The sequence below is a fragment of the Tripterygium wilfordii genome, chromosome 21 (assembly GCF_013401445.1).
Source record: "Tripterygium wilfordii isolate XIE 37 chromosome 21, ASM1340144v1, whole genome shotgun sequence".
Classification (NCBI taxonomy): domain Eukaryota; kingdom Viridiplantae; phylum Streptophyta; class Magnoliopsida; order Celastrales; family Celastraceae; genus Tripterygium; species Tripterygium wilfordii.
This window is the reverse complement of record NC_052252.1, coordinates 7,663,040-7,687,047: the sequence shown is the minus strand read 5'-3', so window position 1 is coordinate 7,687,047 and position 24,008 is coordinate 7,663,040. Positions and strand designations below refer to the sequence as shown.

General features: G+C 35.2%; 3 protein-coding genes across 5 annotated transcripts; all 3 read left to right on the top strand.

Moving 5' to 3' along the window:
- The first annotated feature begins 474 nt into the window (after nucleotides 1–474).
- LOC119989839 (protein NARROW LEAF 1-like) lies at nucleotides 475–6,027 on the top strand. 2 transcript variants are annotated; one of them, XM_038835576.1, is made up of 6 exons: nucleotides 475–686; nucleotides 1,426–1,989; nucleotides 2,376–2,519; nucleotides 2,993–3,233; nucleotides 4,070–4,570; nucleotides 5,178–6,027. In XM_038835576.1, exons 2-6 carry the CDS (start codon nucleotides 1,495–1,497, stop codon nucleotides 5,558–5,560), a joined length of 1,764 nt encoding a protein of 587 aa, XP_038691504.1. In that variant the 5' UTR covers nucleotides 475–686; nucleotides 1,426–1,494; the 3' UTR covers nucleotides 5,561–6,027. The 2 variants fall into 2 exon arrangements, with proteins under 2 accessions (XP_038691504.1, XP_038691503.1); XM_038835575.1 differs by having other exon boundaries at nucleotides 476–686; nucleotides 1,446–1,989.
- A 10,612-nt stretch (nucleotides 6,028–16,639) lies between these two features.
- On the top strand, nucleotides 16,640–18,388 carry LOC119989325 (diphthamide biosynthesis protein 3-like). 2 transcript variants are annotated; one of them, XR_005465791.1, is made up of 3 exons: nucleotides 16,640–16,986; nucleotides 17,671–17,798; nucleotides 18,024–18,388. XR_005465791.1 is itself a non-coding variant. In XM_038834768.1 (2 exons), exon 1 carries the CDS (start codon nucleotides 16,700–16,702, stop codon nucleotides 16,946–16,948), a length of 249 nt encoding a protein of 82 aa, XP_038690696.1. In that variant the 5' UTR covers nucleotides 16,640–16,699; the 3' UTR covers nucleotides 16,949–16,986; nucleotides 18,024–18,388. The 2 variants fall into 2 exon arrangements, 1 of the variants encoding a protein (XP_038690696.1); XM_038834768.1 differs by lacking the exon at nucleotides 17,671–17,798.
- Nucleotides 18,389–19,386: 998 nt separating this feature from the next.
- Nucleotides 19,387–22,272, top strand: LOC119989324 (vesicle-associated membrane protein 722-like). The gene is made up of 5 exons (XM_038834766.1): nucleotides 19,387–19,576; nucleotides 20,269–20,410; nucleotides 20,501–20,621; nucleotides 21,425–21,487; nucleotides 21,929–22,272. The coding sequence occupies exons 1-5, from the start codon at nucleotides 19,387–19,389 to the stop codon at nucleotides 22,076–22,078; spliced, it is 666 nt and encodes a 221-aa protein (XP_038690694.1). The 3' UTR covers nucleotides 22,079–22,272.
- Nucleotides 22,273–24,008: the final 1,736 nt, after the last annotated feature.

Genomic DNA, 24,008 nt, shown 5'->3' with positions numbered 1-24,008 from the left:
GAAGATAATTAGTGCCAAATCAACATTTTTAACGACGACTAGGGGTAAGGTGTACCATTCTAATAAGTAAAAGTCACCCTGACCTGCGGGGCATAGGCGGGGCCAGGGCATACCCTTCGAGATGCGGGCTAGGACTGGGTAAAGGTCACCCCGACATGCGGGGTTGGGGGCGGGCCATACCCTTGGAGCTGCGGGGCGGGGACGGGGCAACCATGATCCGACCTCGGCCCGTTGTCATCCCTACTTTTCTGTAAGATAATTAGTTCCAAATCAGCATTTTTAACTGCTGCTAAGGGTAAGGTGTACCATTCTAATAATTACAGAGCTTGTTTAATCAAAAAAGAAATTCAGGGACTTAAAAAGTTAAATCTACCTAAAATATAAAGGGGTACATCTAAATACCTAAAATAGTAAAATACATGACTAAATCCGTACTTACTCCTAAGCCCTAATTTATTTATCGGTTTCTCTCTCCCTAGAAATTTTAAAAAGAAAAAAGGGGAAAAAGCCTCTCTCTTTTTGGATACAGTCCTCTCAATCTCTACACAGACAACACATTACTAATCTGAGTGCAGATTGGCAATCAGTTTCTCTAAATCAATGAACAAGTGTTTTTGTTCTAGGGCATGAAAATCTCTAAGGAGCTGTATTTTGGGTCATCCATCACTGCTCCGCCATTGCTATCGGTGAGTTTTTTCTTGTTTGTCCCTCCTTGTTTTATCTGTTAGTTTATCTGGGTTATGCTGAATCACTCTTTTTGTAGTCATCTCCTATCTGGGTTTTGCTTAATCATCCATTATTCGTGCTATGCTTATTGGTTTGTTTTATTCTATTATTTTCAACCCGGTATATGGACTCTTCTGTTTATTTCTGATATCCATTTCAAGGTTTTGACTTTGTTCGTACTTTTTTGCACATGAAATGGGTATCTGGTCTGCTCTGTTTGCATCATTCCCTGTCACTCAGTATTGCCTCTCTTTCCAGCTTCGCAGCGATCTCGTTTGTTCATTTTTGCTCTTTGTTTTTGCACACTCTTTTAGCTTTAGATAAGTTAGAGACGCCACTATCTCCTCTTAATCCATATTTGTTTTTCATGTAAAAAGTTTGAGCTTTTTTTATGCGTCCATGTTACCTTTAGTTACTGCTTTACAAACAGATTTGTTCCAGATTTCTCTCAAAAAGGGGGAAGAGAGCAAAGAACCCGGTTTTTAATATTTTTCATCAGTTTTTTCTGCTCCTTGTTTTCTGGTTTCCAATATTTTATTCGTCTTTTTGGTGTTGTAAGTTTAATCTACTGGCAAGATACTTTCTATGTCAACTAATAGTTATAATGATTGGAAGTTGGAATACACCATAGTTGTTTTATACTGTGCTGGAGAACATGAGCATGCCATGTGGTTCTTGTTTTAAAACCCTATAGTTTAGTTGTTTATATTTACATACAAGTTTGGGTTCTAAGAGCAATGAATTAATGACCTATCGGAGTGTGGAAAGATGGACAGCCGAAGATTGGATTTAACAGTTCACCACTCTGGATCAACACAATCAGAGGAATCTGCTTTAGGTTTGGAAAGAAATTACTGCAATCATCATAATCTGCCTTCATCAAGTCCATCGCCACTTCAGCCTTTTGCTTCAGCTGGTCAGCACTCAGAGAGCAATGCTGCATATTTCTCTTGGCCTACTTTGAGTCGATTGAATGATGCAGCAGAAGATAGGGCAAATTATTTTGGAAACATTCAGAAGGGAGTGCTTCCTGAAACTCTTGGGCGGTTGCCAACTGGACAGCCGGCTACCACCCTGCTTGATTTGATGACCATAAGGGCATTTCATAGCAAAATATTGCGTCGATTTACTCTTGGCACAGCAATTGGGTTTCGAATTCGACGAGGTGTTCTGACTGATATACCCGCAATTCTTGTTTTTGTTGCTAGGAAAGTTCATAGGCAATGGCTCAGCCATTCACAGTGCCTACCTGCTGCCCTTGAGGTGAGAGATTTTTGGCCTTCTGGCCTTGCATTGGATTGCTTACTTTCAATGAGCATCCATATGATATTTTCATTTCAAGTTCTTGAGGGTGGGGTTGAGGGCATACTGATTTAAGCACCAATCGCTGTTTGGGTCATAATGAACTGACGGTGGAAATTTTCATGATTCTTTGAGAGACTGAAAGTCTTTTGTTCTCTTTTTAGTTATGGCTTCTTTTCACATTTCCTCCTGTTTCCCTGTTTTACCTTTCTCTTTCTTTTTCCATTTTAACCTCTTTCGCTTACAATTTTTTCTCGTTGGATTTGTATTGAGAATATAAGTTAAGTCTGCGACTGATTTCTTTCTCTTCTTGGGAAACCACAATGGTTGCATAACATATGATACAGGGACCGGGAGGTGTATGGTGTGAAGTAGATGTTGTCGAATTCGCATATTATGGTGCACCTGCACAAACTCCTAAGGAAGAATTATATACTGAACTTGTTGACGATTTGAGGGGGAGTGGGCCATGCATTGGCTCTGGTTCTCAGGTATCTTATCGGACCAATGAAATTCCATTTTATATTCAATTGTATGGTGTATGGTTGGGGAAGAACTAGTTTATAGGGTAAATAAATGTTTTTGGTGACCGCACGTTAACACTATTTAACAATTAGATTAAATTGTTAGTGCACAACCTGTTGGGGTTGAACTTGAGAGCTGAGTACTACTTTTTATGAAGATTTGGTGTAGGATTCTGGTAATTAGGGGTTTGATGTGCTTGCTATGCTGAGAATTCCTTGGCTTCTGCTTTGAACCATGACAAATACGATTATAAATTTCTGGGATGGGTAATTCATATGTCTTGTGCTGATATACTATTTTAATGTGTTGGTTTCACAGTTTTTTTTTAATCCTCCGCTTGCTTGTCCTGAACTCTAAGTCTATGGATAATGGACAGATGTGTTGTTTACTTGTCATTTCTCTTGAAATCACAGCATCACACCATTTAACATTCTTGTAGGTTGCTAGCCAAGAGACATATGGAACTTTGGGTGCTGTTGTGAAAAGTCGAACAGGGAACCGACAGGTTGGTTTCCTCACAAATCGGCATGTAGCAGTTGATTTGGATTACCCAAGTCAAAAGATGTTTCATCCTTTGCCACCCAGCCTTGGACCTGGAGTGTATCTGGGTGCTGTGGAGAGGGCAACATCATTTATAACAGATGATCTTTGGTATGGAATCTTTGCTGGAACAAACCCAGGTAATATAGTTTTACATTAACATCACCAATTAGTGTAATATCTTCTTCTGCTAGGGCACAGCCAGTAATTTCTCTTTATAATTCCCCTCTTAGACTGCTTTCTGTATTCTAGACTCCTACTTTTGTTGAAATTAGGAATTCCTAATTTGCTGAGTTGGTTGTTAAATCGAATAACTAGAAAGGAGGCCTCATTTTAGTTGAGCTTAATTGTTAGGCTTCAAAACCGAGCTCCTGTCGTTATTAACTGTGATCCTGAATAGTAGTCATAACGAAGGTCAAACCCTAAAGAAACTTGTATTCAGCTTGTGTGTCTATGATCATCTAAGGACCTAGATGTACAGTAGCAAAACTCAACTACCTCTGTGCAGTTCATCTTGTATCACCATTATAGATGTCATTGTTCTATAAACCAGACAAAACTGGGCCCTACTGGTATTTTTAATTATATGTGAAACTAATTGCCTGTTTTTCTCTCCCCTTGTTTCTTGTTAATTTTTATGGAAGTTTTTTATTAGCAAGTGTAAGGTTGTGAAATCAGTGAGGCACGAAATATTTGAAGTGGGCTTGATAAATTCTAATGATATATAAAGTATAAATTGCAATGATAAAGGAGGATGCTTCGTCTGGATTATCATTTGACTGTTTTGAAATCTTTTCCTCTGGATCACTGAGCTTAATGTGTTGCTTTAAGCTGTCAAGACTTTTTTGGAAGGTGTATGCTTGTTTATGTTGGAGCTGTCTGTTGCTCGATTTTTCCTGTATTATATTTGTCTAAATGAATTTCTCATAGTTCCCTACCCCCCTTACATGCCCATTTCAATTTGTTATGCCTGCAGAGACATTTGTGCGAGCAGATGGAGCTTTCATTCCTTTTGCAGAAGATTTTAACATGAATAACGTAATCACAGCTGTCAAAGGTGTGGGTGAGATTGGTGATGTCCATATCATAGACTTGCAGGCTCCAATCAACAGTCTAATTGGAAGGCAAGTGGTCAAAGTTGGAAGAAGCTCTGGCTTGACTACTGGGACCATAATGGCCTATGCTCTTGAATACAATGACGAGAAAGGGATTTGTTTCTTTACTGATTTTCTCGTTGTTGGTGAGAACCAGCAGACTTTTGACCTTGAAGGAGATAGTGGAAGCCTTATCCTTTTAACATGTCAGAATGGTGAAAAGCCACGGCCAGTTGGGATTATTTGGGGTGGAACTGCTAATCGAGGTCGGTTAAAACTAAACGTTGGCCAGCCTCCGGAGAATTGGACTAGTGGCGTTGATCTTGGTCGCCTTCTTGACCTGCTTGAGCTTGATCTCATCACAACAAATGAAGGGCTTCAAGGTTTGTACACCTGAACCAATTAGTACAACATTTCAGTTTTACAGTGCTTTGCTGGACTTATGCAAGCGTTGTTTTCAGTTGCTTTTATATGAATGGTCATATTTGCAAGATTGAGAAACAAGTAATGCATTCGAGTGATAATTATGGTAAAAAGGGATGCATTTTCTTCTGTAAATAAGGTCTTTACCAAAAGCCATAGCCCTTTTCTTCTGAAAAATATAGTGAGTTACACCAAGAGGCCATTTTTAATCTTTTTTATTTTTTTTGATGAAAACCATGTTTAATTTTTTATTTTAATTCCAAGAGTTTTGCTTTATATCTACTGCTGGATGCCATTCATACTATCATTTTGAGCGGGCACAACCAGGTTTTTATTTTAAATCTTCCTGATGAATTCAAGTAGATGCTAAAGTTGTCTCATTCTTCTGTGGCAATTGATACCAATAAACAGCCAGATGTACTGGTGTATGAGATTTGGAAGAATGAAGACTAAAAAAGGAAAAAATGGAGAGCACAACCCCGTTCTAACTATATGCTATATTGTTTTCCAAATTCATGATGCATTATTATTTTTAATTTTTTCATTTCTTTGATATTTTTGGTACAGTTGCAGTGCAAGAACAGGTAAATGCTTCTGCAGCAGGGATTGATTCCACTTTCGGGGAGTCGTCTCCCCCACACCTGGTGCCATCAAGGGATAAAATTGAAGTAAACTTTGAGCCTCTGAATTTGAATATCCAGCACGTTTTGGTGGAGGGGGAATCCCATCAAGGATTGATTGCACCGTTCATGCACCCAGAGTTTCAAATAGAAAATGGGGTTGACAAACCGCCTAAAATAGAGCACCAGTTCATTCTGAGTTTCAATGGGACATCTCCAGATCATAAAACAGGCCGATGTGAAAATCTAGAATGGAAGAACCCCATGGTGCTGAGTAACGACTCTGATGAAGAGCTTCATGTTTCATTGCAGTTAGGTAGACTGAATTGAAGAGAAGAAAGCACTCTGATTAGTAAAAATTGAAGAACCTGGATGAATGACCAAGGCATATATATTCAGGGTGGCGCGGAGAAGTGCTCCTGAAGAGAGAAATGCAAGGCTGTTCCTCCATTCTGCGTTCAGATATGTGGTCCTTCATCTGAGAACTGTAAGTATTCTGTACCTTTGTACCGTCGGAGATTGAAAAGAAAGTTTGATGTCCGTGCTCTCGATCAAGTCAATTATGATTCTTCTTTCCATGATCAAGGTTACAATTGTAGGCCATATATAATGTGGTGTAGAATATTTAGTTTAGGGTGTACCTGTATCTACAACTTCTCGTTACATTTTATCTCAATATGCCAAAATATGTGCCATAATCACTCCTGAAGTGGGAGTTTGAACAACTTTGAAAGCGTCGGAGGATTCCTTTTTCATTCGCTCAGGGAAAATTATGGTCGCCTTGAAAGAGGCATTCATATCACAGAAATTCTGTCTCAAATGATTTTTTGTTTTCCATGCTATGGTTTGAGCAGAGTTATTTAGTCACTGCATTATTTCGCTTCGTCCCGGTCTTTTTTGTCTTCAGCGTGGAGCGAGTTGGGTTGGTGGTCAGAGTTTAGAGTTGTTCGGTGGGTATATTGGGCCGAAAAATTCTCGGTTATTAAAAAAAGTGGAAGTTGAAATTATCGAAAGGACTCGTTGAAGAAAAAGAAAATATTGATTTGGTAGAGTATTTTCAGAAAAGGAAAAGTTGGCTATTTCAACTTGAGAGTATTGAACTGAAATAACCAAACATCACTCACTCATGAGCCACAGATAAATTCGTATAATCTAGTAATCAAAAACATACTACAACATGCATTCCACAAAATTGTTGTGATGTAGCTTTTCATTATTAAGTGATTTGTCTGTATTTTAGGGAAGGATGATTATTGAACAAATCTTGAGCAGTTAGCTTAAGCTCTAACTACATGTCAAAGGTCAATTGGTTAGGCCAATTGTTGCTTTCGTTATATGTTCAAGTTATAATTATATCTGTGGTCGCAAATCATAAAATGTGTCAACTTAGAATCATCAAGTTTCTTTTTACCCATAACGCAAATGATTCTCTAACATATATGTACATATATGATGCATATATGTACATATATAATGCAATTTTGATATAATAAAAGAGCATTGATTGGTTATTGCCAGCTCCATGTATATCAATAAAATAATTAAATTGATTTAACCTAATTATTAAACAAATAACAAAGAGAGTTGCTAATTATCAATGCTTCCACCAGCAAGACTCAAGTTCAATTCCAGACGTTGATGTTAAGATTTCTTAAAATATCTTAATTAAGAGAAGTGAGTGATCTAAGTACCTGAGCATCAAAGCACGCATGCACACAATTACCTATTAATTCAAAACAGAACAATGATATAAAAAGGTAATCTTTTTGTGCATGGCAACACCGTTGTCACCACAAAAGACTAATTTTTTGGTCACAAATTAACATTTGCATTTATGACGGTTGTCTTTTTTTTGTGGTGACACAATGTCTCCTTAAAACAGTTAATTTTTTTAAAATTTTTTTTTTTATCAGTAACATGTTCAACATTTACACAACTCATCCAGATGGTAGGTTACTGCAAAAGATCACGTCGCAAAAGGATTTTGTGGCGGCAAAATATTTTGCCGCAAAAACTAATTTTGATCATCACTAAAGACTAAATTTTGTGGAAAGTTTTTCTTTTTTTTTTGGCAATATAATGTCGTCGTAAAAGAGTAGTTTTTTTGTCACTAATTAATGCCAATAACCAGTTCAATATTTACACCAGCTCATCTAGGCAGGCAATAATGTTACATACAAAATGGACATATTAACTCATAAAGAAAGCCTATGTTCAGAAAAATATTTATATTTGCGAATTGTGGTAAACACAAAAAAAAAATTATAGTCTCAAGTAGACTACCCATATGTCGTCATTATTTAGATATATAGAATAACATAGATTAATTGCAACATATCACAAAAGAATACTCTGATGAAATCCCACTTCTACACTCCAATCAATATCATTAAAACAACTCATATCTTTAAGTATTTGATCACCCCTTTGAACACAAACTTGCTTAGAAGTCCTAAAATTCAATGCATGCAACGATTTCTTCATAAGCTCTTTCACAATTAAGCTTCTCAAATATGTAGAAACAATAAGAAAATTCAGATATCGATGCTTTTCCAACAGTTCGTAAATACATAGAGACTTCTAAATTTGGTACACTTTCTAGGCTTAAGACAAAATTTTATTAAGTTATAGTTTGACATGGTACTATACCAACGCTTACTGAAATTAATCAAAGAAGATCATCATAGTCAATATTGGAGTTGATGGATAAGTCTGTAAGCAAAATCCGCAAGTGACTTTTTGTGTTTACTCAACAAGTATCTCAAATATTTTCAAAACCAATACTCCAACCATCAAGGAATATATAATATACATGTCAATCAGTTGGTAAGAATGCTCGTTAACTAACAGAAGAGTTATAAATGCGAAAATAATGGAGGATATATTGATCAAATGAATAAAGCTACCCAACCATGTATAACTCACTATGGTCTTTTGAAATTATATTGCATATCAATCCGAGCTCAACCTTAATTATTTTAAAGGTTTTCTCCCAACTTATATTTGTGTCATAAAAGAACAATTGACTAATCTTGACATGTTTGAAGGTAAGGATGTGATCAGCAAATAACCACTCGAATATAATGATCAATTTATTTAGTCGTTGTAGGTTGTCGTAAAAGACCATGTCACAAAAAGATTTTTCGGCTACAAAAGATTTTGCCGCAAAAAACTATTGTCTCCTTTTGTGGCAACATCTTTTGTCTCTAGAAAAGACTAATTTTTGTGACAAGTTTATCATCTTTTTATAACATAAGGTTACCGTAAAGTAGTAAATTGTGTACTACTAATTAATCTCAATAACATGTTCAACATTTAGACTAGCTCATCCAGGTGATAATGTTACACACAAACTGAACATATCAACTCATAAAGCAAGATCATGTTATGAAAATATTAAAGGCTTTCTCCCAACTTATATTTGTGTCATGAGAGAATAGGGGTATAAAAAACCAAACCAAACCGTAATCTGAACCGAAAACCAAATCAAAAATAATTATTTTGTTCGGTTTTTCGGTTTACGATTCGACTTTAGATTCTGAGATTATTGTTAACAAGTTTTTGGTTTACGGTCCGATCTAAAAAACTCTATTACAGTTTGAAACCGAAAAATCGAGTTAGTCTTATACATTATCTTTTACATGACTTGATAACCGATACTCTAATTCATTGTCATTGACTTATTAAAGTAATAGTATCTCATTCATTGTCATTGATAAAGAGAATAACCTAGCCTAGCATTATTAGGCTAGCTAGATTGCTTTTCATATCTTTTCTCTAGGAAAGAGCCAAAGAGCCTCTGAACATTGAAATCGTTTCAATACAAACAGAGTTTTGAGCTGCAACCTACAGGTGTTGAGTTGAGAGACGAGTGTGGAATCCAGAATCATCTATCCACTGAGAAGAGAATACCAGAGAGGCAAAGACTATGCCTCTACGTCGGAAGTTTGAAACCAACACAATCCTGTCATCATTTTATGATTTTTTTAGAGGTTTCTGCTGGTTTCGTAGTGCTTTTGAGTGGATGTCAACCCTTGGTTGCTGTGCAATTGAGGAGCAAACAATTTTAATCGAAACCCAAAACCAAACTTTTCGATTTGGCTTGCTTCGGTTTCCATATGTAAATCGGTTCAGTTTCGTTTGTAATAATATCAAATCGAAAATATTCGGTTTTGTAGATTCTGATTCCAAACCAAACCAAAAAATCGAACTTCCACCCCTATGAAAGAATAATTGATTGTTTCTCAAACAATACCTTCCACTTCTTAGTTTTTCAATACCTCATCCTCACTCTTTATCGTGTAGATCCATAAATGCCTAGAATAATCATAAATGAAGGAAATGAAATGAAATACCTTGCTCCATCCTTTGAAGTACCCCCACACATCCAAGTAAACATAATCTAGAATGTCATTGGTCTTTATGAATGGTTGTATTCAGGGGCGGAGCCAAAAGGTGATAATGGGGTGGGATAACATTGAAAAAAAAGTATTTTGATAAGCTCAAAAAATTTTAGTAGAGGTTTGGGGGTAGTGCCCATGGAAATTTTTTTCCATGCCTATTATGGATGAACATTTATTTTGATGTTTTCCCTTATAAAATAACCCAAAAGGTTAATTAAAATACATATTAAAATTGATGAAACTAATTAAATACTATGTATAATATGAAATAATGTGTAAATGTGTAACAAAAAGTAATATTTCAATTTCAAACTAATTTTTCAAAACAAAAAATATTGTTATGTATTATTGTTTTCGAGAGGTTTTGTATTATTGTTTAATATTAACAATAATGGAATGGATAATATTAGAGTTACTATTGTTATGCATTGTTCATTACTATTAGAGTTACTTCACCTTGCATTGTTTTCCGAACGCACAATGCTCACGGAAATCAACCTTTCTAACCTTGACCCCTTTCATTAGACACTGCCTGCTTGCACGACTCTAACATGTCCCTTTCACTCATGTGGCCAAGATACAATTGTGTAGATGATATCCCCAAGTTCTCTGAAGTAGACACTACTGCCCCGTCTGTTACTATATTATCAGAGAGAGTGTATAAATTTTCAAATTCTTTTGGCCTTCATCACGACCAAAGAATCTCGCGCCACTTTTAGAATTTCATCATGGCCCGTAAACTTGTACACATTTAAGTCTTAAATCCAATGAGAAATCATATTCTTCCTTAGATCTAGAACTTGACACACCCCTGTTAGTATTCTCATTATCCCATCATGCATCTTAATTCTAATCGAACCTCTGTTAACTGTTTTACAAGCCATATTATTGTTAACCAAAAATGTTCTAGCATCAACCTTCTCATAGGAAGTAAACCACTACATATTTGGACACATATGGTACAAGCAATCAGAATCTAGTATCCATGCATCCTGATAATATTTTTCTAAAATCACTGATAAGGTGATCTCATCATCATCAAAACTCTGCTCGGCTACACTAGCCTCATCTCCGACTCTGTTGCTCTTATCATTCGTTACACCTAATTTTTATGCTTTTGGAGTAAAGGACAATTTCTTTTAATGTGAACCTTTTCATGACATTTGTAACATTCAATCTCTTTCTTTCTGGACTTCGATCTAGACTTTGATCTACCTCCTCTAGATATTTTTCTCTTCCTATCTCCTTTTTACAAGCAAACCCTTTGCATGTGAATCAATATTTGAAATCTTCTTTCTCCACTGATTTGAGAAAAATGCAACAGTAACATACTCCAATTCAATAATATCTTTTTCATAGAGCAAAGTAGTGACTAGATACTTATAGAAATTAGGGAGAGAAGATAACAGTAATATGTGTTTATCCTCATCTTTTACCTCCTCAACGACATTCAATAGTTATGAAATTATTTTATTAAATTCATTAAGGTGATCATTCAGAGATGTACCTTCAACCCATTTGCAACTTGTACAATTGCTACTTGAGATACAAACGACTCTTTAGATATTTCGTCATGTATAAATCATCTAGTTTCGCCTAGAATGATGTGGTCGAGTTCTCCCGCATTACTTTGGATCTCCTTCAACAAGCACAGGCGAATCGTGCTACATGCCTAAAGATCATACTCCTCCCAATCATCACCGGACATGTCTGCCAATTGATACCTAAGCCCTTTTAATGCTATGTGTAACCTTTGTTGTATCAGGATATGTTGAACCTGAATCTATCATAGACCAAATTGATCTTCCCATCAAACTTTTTAACATCGAATCGAGCTTTCAAAAGCTTCGTAGACTTAAATGTCATCTCCGATCGTAAATCGTAACATTCATCTTTGATACCAATTTGTAGAGTGGAAATAGCCCAAGATATTCACGATAAGCAAATAATTAATGCAAAATTAAGATAAACCAAAATCAATCACACACAAGAGACTACGATTTTATGTTGTACGGCTAATATAGCCTACGTGCACGGATTGTGATGATAAATTTTATTGATGAATTATCTCACACAAATTATCTCTGAATATAAGGATTCATACTCTCTCTCTTACTTTTTTTCACAATAATAATATTTATAGTGCATTTAGGATTTATGGACAATAACCAACTATCCTTACAAAAGTTAGAGCCATTTACAATAACTTTAACCTTTTTATTTTTTCAATATGGGATATCATCTTTTGCATGATGGAGAAAATTTGATTATTTTGAAATAACCAAACCAAAAACCCAACACTACATACACACACATAGTCTACACAGACGGTATGTATAGATTGTATCATATTAATATCATGTGTTTGAAGTGTCAATTATAGTCTCTCCTCTTCATATATAGTTGTGGGTCATATACACCAAAAACTAGCTAGCTGGACATGTTAACGCCTTAACGGTATATAATACTCTCGTAATTAATGTACAACATACACCCTTTTATATATACTTCCAGAATATAAAGTATATGTTTTGACGACTATATGTATGAGCCGTTGTGGCTTAAGGAAGCTGTATTGACAGATCTTCTGCCGGTTGATACTTAATAAAATACAGTTTTCCTCCTTAAAAAAATAAAAAATACAGCACTACCTATATATGCATAGAGCTTTATATATTCTAATCTGTATGTCAGAAATAGAGATCCCTTGCAATTGGAGAATTCAATGATATCTATCTGCTATTAAACAAATCAATCAGATAATGTAAATTGACTAAGAATGAGAATTAAGAAATATATATGACACAAAAAGAAGAGATCGAAGAAATATTACAAATTAAATAAATTAATTGATGAGCCAATATTAATAGAAGAATTACCTGGAAATAAATATATATGATGCTGGAGATTTGGTAGCCAGATAGATGGTATAAACCAAAACCGAGCCAATTCCATATCAAAAGAATTTCTACTACTGTTGGTAATTGAGTGATTGAAGCTGCCAGATGACCTGATGGAACCATATTGATCTCTAAACCAAACGCCTTTCTAATCTCACAAAAGTCCCTTGATATATTGAATTGCTATTTTGGGTATAAAAATCAGCCAAATATAACCCCCTACTGTAACTCACTAGTGCACAAACAAAATAAGAAACCCACCATTAATAAATCTGGCAATTATGATCTATTGATTGATGGTTCCATGGATATATATTTGTTTTCCCCTATAAATATGGGTGTGTCTCTATATATGTATAAATTGGTGAAAGAACATGGTATAAATCCGAAATAGAGATATAAGAGAGAAAGAGACAGATTCATTACCAGATCATGCTGGCAGCTTCAACCTCTCAAACCCAACATAACAAAGATTAACAAGAAGATAATAATGAACTCAAAACACTACTGATTGAGAGGGTTTGGCCTTTTTTTTTTTTTGTGGAATTCAAGGGGGCTTCACCCACCTATGAAGGGCAGGATCGAACAGAGCCATGCATGTTTTAAGAAGTAACAGGTAGAGAATCCTTTGTGACTTTCCTCTCCATCTTTTATAAATGCATTCCTCTCCTCTTCTGGGTATTTCATGGGGGGAGAAGTATTTATTAATGGTGGGTCTTTGGTCCTTGTATTCTATCTTACAGCTATTGACAATGACTCTCTCTCTCTCTCTCCCTCTCCCTCTCCCTCTCTTCAGCATTGCACATATATAATGACATATTATAACTAATAATAAATAAATTAGCTAAAGAAACGACGACCACTGGGACCTCCTAGGCTCCTAGCTATTAATTATATTATGGTTCAACTAAATATAAAGTAAACCAATTTCAATAAGCTAATTAACATGCATGTAAGCTCATAAAACTTTACCAAAAAGGAAAAAAGTTAGATTCATAGTTAATTATTAATTACCGTCGTGGGTTAATCGAGATATTTACTGCATTCATAGTAACACAAATTGTAACAATTTGACATGAATCTAAAAAATTAGGGTTCTTGATGTTAAATAACCTAGATTGGATTGATAATTAAGAAAGTAAAAATATAGAAATACTGTAGGTGGTCAGGCATCCTCTCTTGTCTTTAGTTTCGGGCGGTGCTTATGTGTATTTGTTGTTATAAGACAATGACATATAGACAAAACCCTAATGGAAGCCCAAGGATCATATAAACATCCCTTTATATATATAATAGCCTCATTACTCGATAGGGTAAAACAATGACATATAGATAAAGCCTTAATGGAAACCGAATGACCAGATACACACACCTTTTAACATATGTGCATATATGTATATATAATAGCTTCATTAGTAGATAGGGTCACATGGTTGTGTTTCTGTAATTTAGCTCTTGATATTTCATTTGATTAAGGTAGGTGTGTGGTGATGGTTATGAATAAAGCATCCGATAAATTATTATTTATTAGTTGTTTTTTTTTATCCAAATTCGTCCCACTTTGTATTTGATTATTGACTACTTTGTCATCTACTCTACTATGGATAGGTTTTGCAGGTGCCTTGTGTATTTTAGTGTGTTATCATTTTCTGTGTGGGGGGTGGTGCAGATTCAATATTAGGATATTAATGCATTATCTCAAACCAAGAGTTTCTGATCATTATTAATTTTCCGTTAATAAAATATGATTTATTTTTATTCTAAAAACATGCAATGGTTCAATTAAATCACAAGCACAAGCTTTCTTTTCTCATGATGGTACGGGGAGGAGTTGAGATATGACGATTCTCCTCCTCATCCGATAAAATAGATTCCTAGCTAAGTTTGTCGCGTGTAATTTAGCTAGCTAGCTAGGAATCTATTTTCCTTTTCCTTTAACTTATTGAAAAGTTAAGAGCAATTAAAGGGGGTGATTAGTTAATTTGGACTTTGATAATTAATTGTTAAACTTGTTTCGATGCTTTCTAGGGTTCACGCCAAGAGAATCCTAGCCATTCATGCGGACACAAGACAAAAAAAGAGAGAGAGTACTTACTGCCCATCTTTTAATTAGAATCCTTTGTCAAAGAAAGCCTGTCACATACTTGGAATAGAAGAATCAAAATCAAAACATAACAAAAAGGGAGAAAAACTAAGGGTATGTTTGGTATTATTTTTGTTTTTTGTTTTTTGTTTTAGTTTTCAAAAAGTAGAAAATAAAAACAAAAAATATTGTTTGTTTGTATTTTCTGTTTTGGTTTTTATGAAAACCAAAAACAGGTTTTCAAAATTTTTGAAAACAACAAAAAAAGGTTTTTAAAAGTTTTGAAAATAGAACTAATTACACTTATTATAGATTGTACTTTCTTTAAGATTTCAGATTGCAAATTGTATAGAGATATGAAGACAATGATCAATTATACTTTGGGTTATTGTTTTATTTCTTATCTTTTTTTCTTTCTATTGATGTTTTCAATGGTGAAACACGGCAAACGCTGCAGTTATAAAAAATATAGTGATGTTGATATATTCCATTATTATGAAAATAAAAGCATAAACACATTTTTTTTTTTCAGTTTTATGCTTTCAGTTTTTGTTTTCAATTTTTGTTTTCAGTTTTAACTTTTCAACCAAACAAGATTCAACTTTTTGTTTTCATTTTATGTTTTATATTTTATGTTTTTGTTTTATATTTTTGTTTTTAAAATTTGTTTTTGTTTTTTATGCAATTAGACCTAAATAAACCCCACCACAACTAGGAAAGTCATTTGTCGAGTCAATGAACGGGACTCTTCAGTCTTCAATGGCCATCCCAATGTCCATTATCACCGGCCGATCTCAATCAGAGCAAAGGGAAATGGCCCAAATGGAGAAAGACCTTGGGCTTGAACAACGGCCCAATCTGAATGACATACAAGCTTTTTGGGGACAACATACTTCAGGGACATATTAGCACAATTCAAATGAGGATGACGATAATAGCAAGGGAAATTTTTTCTACACACCACAAAATTACTATCTTTATTTTATTTTTTAATTTTTTATAATTTACATAAATATCTTTATATAAAATGACATATTAACCCTTAAACTAAAATTTTGAAATAAATAATTTTTACATATTTAATTAATAGTCAATTAGAGACTACTAAATTTACATCAAAATTTTCCAAAAACAAAAAAGCAATCAATATGTGTATGCTAATCAAACCACTCCTAGAAGAGAAATTTCTTTGGGCTATAGTTGCATGCCTTAAAGATCGAGAGCAATCATGGTCCACAATATTTGGCCGAATTGAATATTTGGATTGTTGAAACATTGATCTCCACCCTTTGATCTTTACCCCTTATTCTCCTTGAAACACGAAGCATTGGAAGGATCTGGATCTTGTCCTAGAAACGATTGCAAGACCTAGTACTTGTCCATGGGCATCAGAGAGAACCAAGAAGAGAAATTTTAATTAGAGAGATGTTGCAAGTGGGACGATAGTTTGCGCAAGACAAGCTCTTCGCATGACAAACAGAGGGAGATAAGATCTGGGATGTTCTTAAGCTTAGGACTGAATGCGAGCGACAATAGGGTGGTTTTTTTTTCTGCGTTTGTGTTTCTACAAGGTTTGTGGATGGTGTCTGTTGTGGAGAATCGGTAGGAGCAATCCTCCCCGTAATAATTAAATTGGTAAGAGAGTGTGAGGATGAATTTAGAGTTAAAGAAACATGTGTAAACTTAAAACTTATCAAAAAAAAGTGTGTAAACTTAATAATAAAATTTCTAATATTTTACACAATTAGGGTAAATTGGTCTTGTCACTACAATTTTATAGGTAGATTTATAATTTTTTAGTGTAAACATATCATATTTAAAAAGTGGTGTAAAGATAATATTTTTGTGGAGTGTAGATAAAATTTCCCTAATAGCAAAAGCGAACATTCTTGGAGACAGAAAGCAATTAATAATGGCATAAACTAATATTTCCGAAAGTTCAGGGCTCAAAGTGTAATTTCATGTAAAAAAAACCGCCTTACTCCGACCTTAACTCCTACTGCGCTCCCTTATATAATAAACCCTAGATTGCTTCCTGACACCGCCGTCCCAGCTCGAGCTGCTCAAAATCTCTGGCCTAACGATGTCGTACGACGATGTAGAAATTGAGGATATGCAGTGGAACCAGGAGTTACAAGCTTACACGTACCCTTGTCCCTGCGGCGACCTCTTCCAGATCACCAAAGAAGATCTCCGTCTCGGTGAGGAAATCGCTCGATGCCCTAGCTGTTCTCTTTACATCACAGTCATCTACAACCTCGACGACTTCATCGCCTCCGATTCTAATAGCAACGTCCAGCCCTCCAAGCAGCAGCCCGTCGCCGTTGCTTAAATTCTACAAGTCTTCTCATTCTTTTAGGAATCAGTAAAGTAAGGTTTTTTCCTCTCTGTAACCTTGAATTTTACGTGTATTTAGAATAATTATTGATGCAATCGAGATATTGTAAACGCATAGGTGCGTGATTTGTGAATTGAATCAATTTTGCTGGAACTGAATTGCAGAATTTCCCTTGGAATTCGAATTATCCTTATCTTCTCCTTTGTAAAGTGAGATTCGATCACATGCTTCACGTTTGGTTATGTATAAGTAATCTAGATAAATGATAGATAAATTGCGGAAACTTACCTTGTATACAATACTGGTTCTCGGACACATTCTTTATGTCAACAACTTTGCTGAAGTTGAAGCTTGTGCACTGGGTTGAGTATCCCAAGCTGGTACCAACTAGTGATTGAGCAGAATACTGGTGTAAATCAGATTGATGAGCCATGGTTCTAAGATGAGTAGTCGAATAAACAAAGTCCCTGGCCGGATGGAGCCAGACCTGATGACTCCATATCTTACATTTATACTGACATGGTGACATGGTATTATTTGTCTGCTTAATTTTTCCATCTTAGCCTTGAGGTTGTTGGTGTTTAATTTTCTGTTTGGTTTAAGAATTTTACGAAGGTACAAACCCAACCCTTGATCGCTCCATATCTTCATACTTGACTAATGCAAGTGTGGAAGTGATCCTAACAAGATTCACCTCATTTGTTACATACTTGCAGCACAGATAAAATGAGTGAGGTTGTTCTATTAGACATTGGTGAAAAATAGTTTTGGAGATCACCTTGTGGGAGGAGAGGGGAATTACTGGAGACAATTCTTCAGATTATCTTGTCTATTGATCCTTTAGGTATGGCTCTTTAAAACTTTGGAATAGAACCATATGATACTTAGTATATGAGACAGTTTTAAATTATATAGTTGTTTCTCTGATTTTTTTTATAGACTGAACAACAAATTTTGCACACTGTTATCCTAGCTTTGCAGTTTCCATGGGAGTTTTGTTCCGTGGAAAACCTGCTGCTGCTGTGGTATTGTTAACTTCTATTTAACATGTTTCATGGTCCTTATACAGAAATGTCATTCTGCCTTGAGGAATCCAACGAATAACCAGTATCTAGCGAAGTTTTTTGAGGGGAAAGAAGGAAAACTGATACTGGGATGACGCTCTGGAATAGGTCCATTATTCTCGCATAATGTGGCATTTTTATGTTATTCAAGTACTGTATGTCCATTATTTGTGCAATCCAATCTCTTTAATAAGGACAGTGGGGACTGGAGGGTAGAGAACTAGAGAAGTATGGAATGATATTGGGTATTTCTGACAATCTAGATAAAACTAAATTCCACTGCGAGAATAAAATGATTTAAGATCTGCAAGATCTCTATGAGAAGTTAAAGCCTCTGACTGGATTTTAATGGGTTGGATTTTCCCTCTCATGGAACACTTTTTCTTATTAAAGTTCTCGACGACATGCAGACAAGAATAATCAGTTTTGAGTCCAATTTATACTGTCCTACACAAAGATCCATTCTTTTCTGTCTTTTTTGCTTTTTAATTTGAAATTTTTGTGCAGTTCTTTGAAATGCAGAAGTTATTTACCACAATTTTTAACCCAAACCGTCTTGCAAACGGATAAGGCTCAACATTGATTTTTTGACATCGAGCCTGGGGCAAAAGTTATGGACGAACTCATATTAATCCAATTCTGAAGATCAGCTCGTCGGTAATTCTTTTATAAAAATGTTGCACCTCAAAGTAGGAGATATACATGAACAAATTCATTTTCGTCCCTTAATTATTGTTATAGATTTTGATGGCTATATTATTATTTATCACTTCATAACAAATTCTCACTCAATATATCAATTTATTCAAGTTTTCTTAATTAAACTTTGATTAATAAATAAATCTACATTCATAAAAAAATAAAATAATTAATACAGCGTATGAGATCTGTGGAGATCATGAATTCATTTGAATTCTACATCATGTTGCTCACAAATTTATCATTTTTAAAAAAAATGCTCAAAAGTAATAAATAAGAACGGCCTTACCGATATTCTTCCCTCTCATTAAAAATTTAAAATTAAGCTGCTAATTATACTCCAGATCCAAAAAAAAAAAAAAAGAAAACTACTAATTATACTCGTAAGTCGTAACTCTCCTTTTTACACAGAAATACAATGCTTTCTCTTGAATTCTCCTCTCTACTTATTAAAACACACCACTTTACCTTTCAATGAACGCGTCTCTCTCACAAAATAAAACAAAAGCAGAGCAAAAGCTCCACCAGGAAGGAAGGGAGCGATTGGTGTGGTTTAGATTCAGAGAGAGAGACTGAGGGGTGTTGCCTTTGGCATCAACGTTGAAGGAGCTAAAGAGCTTACAGATCTCTCTCTCTGCTTCTCTTTCAAACCCTAGGTGGCGATACAAGATGAGCCAGAAGTCGTTGATCTACGCTTTCGTTGCTCGTGGAAACGTGATTCTCGCTGAGTACACGGAATTCAGTGGGAATTTCAATTCCATAGCGTTTCAGTGCCTTCAGAAGCTCCCTGCGACAAACAACAAGTTCACTTACAATTGCGATGGCCATACTTTCAATTACCTCGCCGACAACGGCTTCAGTACGTCTTTTCAACTCATCGTTTTGTTTTACGTTCCATTTTCCCTAGGTTCCCGAGAATATGCTAGATACAAGAACTCATAGAAATTAAAATGAAGGCGTGCTGTGCTTCTTCTTTATCATTTGACTAAGGGCCTGTCTGTTTCTTTGAGTGTGAATGAATTCTCGGAGACCACTGCTTGGGGTTTTGGATCTTCTGTCTGGTTCCCGAGATAATGGTCCTGGTTGGAAGAAACTGGAATTGGTGGCGTCCAATTAGTGAGCTCGTCAAGTTGAAGTATAGTATTTCAAAGCTTTGGATACTCAGTGGATCGTGGTAGTCGGGACTTCTATTTCTGATGTTATGAATTGTGGTTTTATAATGTGTATACACTATGTTTGTATATTGTATGTAGAGTCTCTATCTTGCCTTTCACTGTGAATTGTGTATGGAATTAGAAACTCTGGAATCTGTTCCCTCAGAGTAGTCGTGGTTGATTATGTTTTTGGCTCAAATACTAGTATAGAAAGAAAGGAATGTAAAAAATTGGTTTGTCTTATTTATGTTGTGTCTTGATCACGGCTCAAGTAACTTGTGTTTATAACCTCTAGAAAAGTTGCATAAGAGGTATCATTAAATTTGTTATTCATTTGGCTTATCGTGTATTTTCATAATACTTTTAACATGTAGGCTTCTGATATTCTGTATTGCAGCATATTGTATAGTTGCAGATGAATCAGTAGGAAGACAGGTACCAATGGCTTTTCTAGAGCGTATCAAGGATGACTTTGTGTCAAAATATGGAAGTGGAAAAGCTGCTACAGCTCCTCCCAATAGCCTAACCAAGGAATTTGGGTATTCTACTCTTAAGTTCTTGGAAATCTTTGCTGGGAATCCTTCTTGGTCTTGTATGCTTGTAGGTAATGTCTAAATGACTTATTGCAGGCCAAAATTGAAGGAACATATGCAGTATTGTATTGATCATCCTGAAGAGATAAATAAGCTTGCCAAAGTGAAAGCCCAGGTTTCAGAAGTAAAAGGAGTAATGATGGAAAATATCGAAAAGGTAAACTCCATTCTCTATAGGCATCTGCTACTTGAGTTGTTGAAATGGCTGCAGTAAAAACTTGTTAGATTTAAATTTTTTCATGTCACCATTCAAAAGAATGCCTAATGCCTTTTTTATTGAAGCTTTGTTTACACTTCAAACCACAAATAAAAATGATCGTCCAGAGATGATGATGATGATTCAAGGTTTGCCAAGTAATTTTATTTCGTTGAATACATGGCCAGTAATCAAAATATTTTGCAATGGTTAGTCTATTAGGAGGTTGAAACCATACTTACTTGTTTTTTTAAGTTTATGAAGGCATATGTCTAATGTCTCTTCTCAAAAAGAAGGTTCTAAACTATGATTTTTTTTTTTTTTTTTTGTGTTGCCTTATACTTATTGTCTTGGTCTAAGTTTGGCACCTGATGTTATCTTGACCATGGAGCTATCTCATATTCCATTTCCTCTCAATTGAAGTTTACTTGAAGTTGTCATTTCTTGTTTTGTGTCGTGTGTCTTTTTTCTTGGGTCTCTAGAAGACCATGGTTGTATGATATTGGAATGTGTCCCTTTTGGTAATGGATTCCTATGCTATGTTGATCAGGGCATACCAATTTTTGTTAGCTCATGACTTTTTGAGATTTAAATACATGCACAAGATGTCGTTTCTTATTGCAAAGGTCAGATATTAGCTCATAAATGGTAAATGGCATGTCAGGAGTACAACTGGTACCCCATAGCTTGCTTTCCTCAAAAATCTTTGACTTCCTTGCTTGCTACTTTCTTCGTAATAATGCTACCTGATTGTATATTTGTAGGTTCTTGATAGAGGGGAAAAGATAGAGCTTCTGGTGGATAAGACTGAGAACCTTCATAATCAGGTCTTGAATACTCTATTTTCTCTCATGCACCTATGTATCTTTTTATTTTTAACTTCTTATGACTCAAGTGGATGTTTTTAATGTATGAATCAAGGTTGGCTAAGTTAAAATTTTCATGTGAGGTCATGATTTTTGTTGCTAGCCTTAAATCTTCTTCTTTTTTCATGCTATTTTTTTTTCGCATTACTTGCAGTCTTGGACTTTTGTGGTGCTGTAAATGACTCTCTCCAGTATAGTTTCTTGTGTATCACTTTCATGAAGTATTCTGAAGTTGCTTATACAGATCATTTGCTTAGCTGGAAAATTCTGTTGCGCAAAAGAAAATTTCTTGTTTGGGTGATCATGTGTGGCCGGTGAACAAAGATGGTCTTTATTTTGTTTGTATAGAGAAAAATTGGACTTATGCTTAGCTATGCTGGCTGAATTGTTATGCTCTTCCAGGCACAAGACTTTCGTAACACAGGAACAAAGATGAGAAGGAAAATGTGGCTACAGAACATGAAGATCAAGCTCATTGTTTTGGGAATAGTGATTGCCTTGATCCTCATCATCGTGCTCTCTGTTTGCAAGGGGTTCAACTGTGGGAAGTAAAATGCGGTTCTTGAAGAGGCTTTCAAAACTATACTTTCTTTGCGATATTACTTTAAGGCAGCTATCAATTATATTGTATGGCTTTGTATGTAGACAAATTTAGCCATTCGGCTATTCGATCCAGAAGGAATTGTTTTTTGCATGACTGGACCTCTTTAAGCCTTTATTATGTTGTGAGATTCTTTTGCGCTTGAGTTGTTCCTTTTTAAGAATGGTTCAAGTTATGGTACTTGCAGGTGATTGTGTTAAATTTACGCAGTGCTTCGAATCTTTTGGAGTCTGGATGGGAACTCCTCAGGTGGTCCAATGGCTTGCTCATTCTGGAATGAGTGTTGCATTGTGTGTTGGGAATTGCATGAGGTTGGATTGATGCTTACCGTTCAGGTCAATTGACTCATATTTGATTGTTCACTTGTAAAACCGGCGGGTCAATCCGATTCTGATAACATTTTAATAAATATGAGGGTTGAGGACACAAAAGTGGTTAATAAATATTTTAATTGAAAAAGTAAATAATAAAGAGGAGAATGTTGTGATTAATAAATATTTTAGTTCACAGATAAGTCACTCTTATTGTTACATAATCGTACATGAGATTTTCACCTCCTACAGTTCCTCGTTCAATAAAGAGGAGGATGCAATTTATTTGTAATAGAACAATGTAACCGGACTCATATTTTAAGCTCAATATATATGGCATATGTGATAGTCATTAATTATAAATATATTTGTAGGACTTACTTAACATCCAATACTCCGGATGAATTTGGGTCATAAACTAGGGGTGTCAAATGGTCGGTTCAGTCAATTTTTTTCAATTTTTTAACATAAATTTAACCGATCGTTCGGTCAATTATTGACATTTTGATCGTTTTTTCGGATTTTCGATCAGTCCTCACTAACATATATTTATAATAACCCACCAATCGATCGGTCTGACGATCGGTTCGGTTTGTGTGGTTTTTTTTGACAGCCCTGTCATAAACTGAGGATTTCAAGCATTTTTCTTTGTTAACAATAAGTATGGAATCCAAAATTTAAAATGGACGCGACACTTTTTTAGTTTGATATCATATACATTGTATAATTACTAAATAAACAAATGCTCTAGATGTTGCCATGTCAGCTCTTAAGTTCATCATATAATTGCCAAGTGTATTTTGATTTTCAACTTAAGTTAATTGCTTGATTTTTCGCCCACTTCATGCAAATGTGAATCGCCTTTTGTCTGACATTAATGTTTTTGTTTTAAAATGAAATTGAATTAAATACAATTTATGGTAGAATTATTGGCTATCGTTCACACTTCACAACTCTTCCTTTCCCCTACTGTTTATCTCCTTCTGAATGTTTATTCTTCTCAGCACGATTCATGTATCTGGAGTAGCTAGATCGATCACTACAACATATATTGACACAGAAGAAAAGACAAAAATGAATTACATAACTATTAATGTAAGTGAGAGGAGTTTACAGAATAGTTCATTTTTTTTTACACTCTACAAGATGCACAAAAATTAAATTATTGAAAATGGTATACAGAAATCGCAAACCCTCACTCTTTTTCTATGGTGCATGAATATTGGGATTATTGTGTCCAACCCTCCTCGACTTAGTCATCCTTCACGAGTGAGGCTTATCGATTCATGAAACCACTTCCATTTTTGCCTTCTTCTAAAGAAATAGGTGTACTATGGAGTAGAGGTTTTTAAAAGTTACTATTTGCCATGATAACCTCCTCTCTGTTTTTTAAAGCAAATCCTCGTCAAGAAAACATCAACCTGGCTTACAATCACTAAGAGACAATAGATGATAATCTTCCTAAGCAAATAGTAACTTTTATGAGCACACCTCGTTTTGGAAAGATGATGAACCTAATGAAGAGTTTATATTACTTTGAAAGGAACTCTCTTGAAAACGATGACAAAGA

What these genes read in the sequence shown, in the direction of transcription:
- LOC119989325 (XM_038834768.1), top strand. Translation starts at nt 16,700, where the DNA reads ATGTCGTACGACGATGTAGAAATTGAGGATATGCAGTGGAACCAGGAG.
- LOC119989324 (XM_038834766.1), top strand. Translation starts at nt 19,387, where the DNA reads ATGAGCCAGAAGTCGTTGATCTACGCTTTCGTTGCTCGTGGAAACGTG. An exon ending in CCTCGCCGACAACGGCTTCA is followed by an intron (nt 19,577 to 20,268) that starts GTACGTCTTTTC and finishes TCTGTATTGCAG; the next exon opens with CATATTGTATAGTTGCAGAT. An exon ending in TGATGGAAAATATCGAAAAG is followed by an intron (nt 20,622 to 21,424) that starts GTAAACTCCATT and finishes GTATATTTGTAG; the next exon opens with GTTCTTGATAGAGGGGAAAA.
- LOC119989839 (XM_038835576.1), top strand. Translation starts at nt 1,495, where the DNA reads ATGGACAGCCGAAGATTGGATTTAACAGTTCACCACTCTGGATCAACA. An exon ending in CTTTGCTGGAACAAACCCAG is followed by an intron (nt 3,234 to 4,069) that starts GTAATATAGTTT and finishes TTATGCCTGCAG; the next exon opens with AGACATTTGTGCGAGCAGAT. An exon ending in AACAAATGAAGGGCTTCAAG is followed by an intron (nt 4,571 to 5,177) that starts GTTTGTACACCT and finishes TTTTTGGTACAG; the next exon opens with TTGCAGTGCAAGAACAGGTA.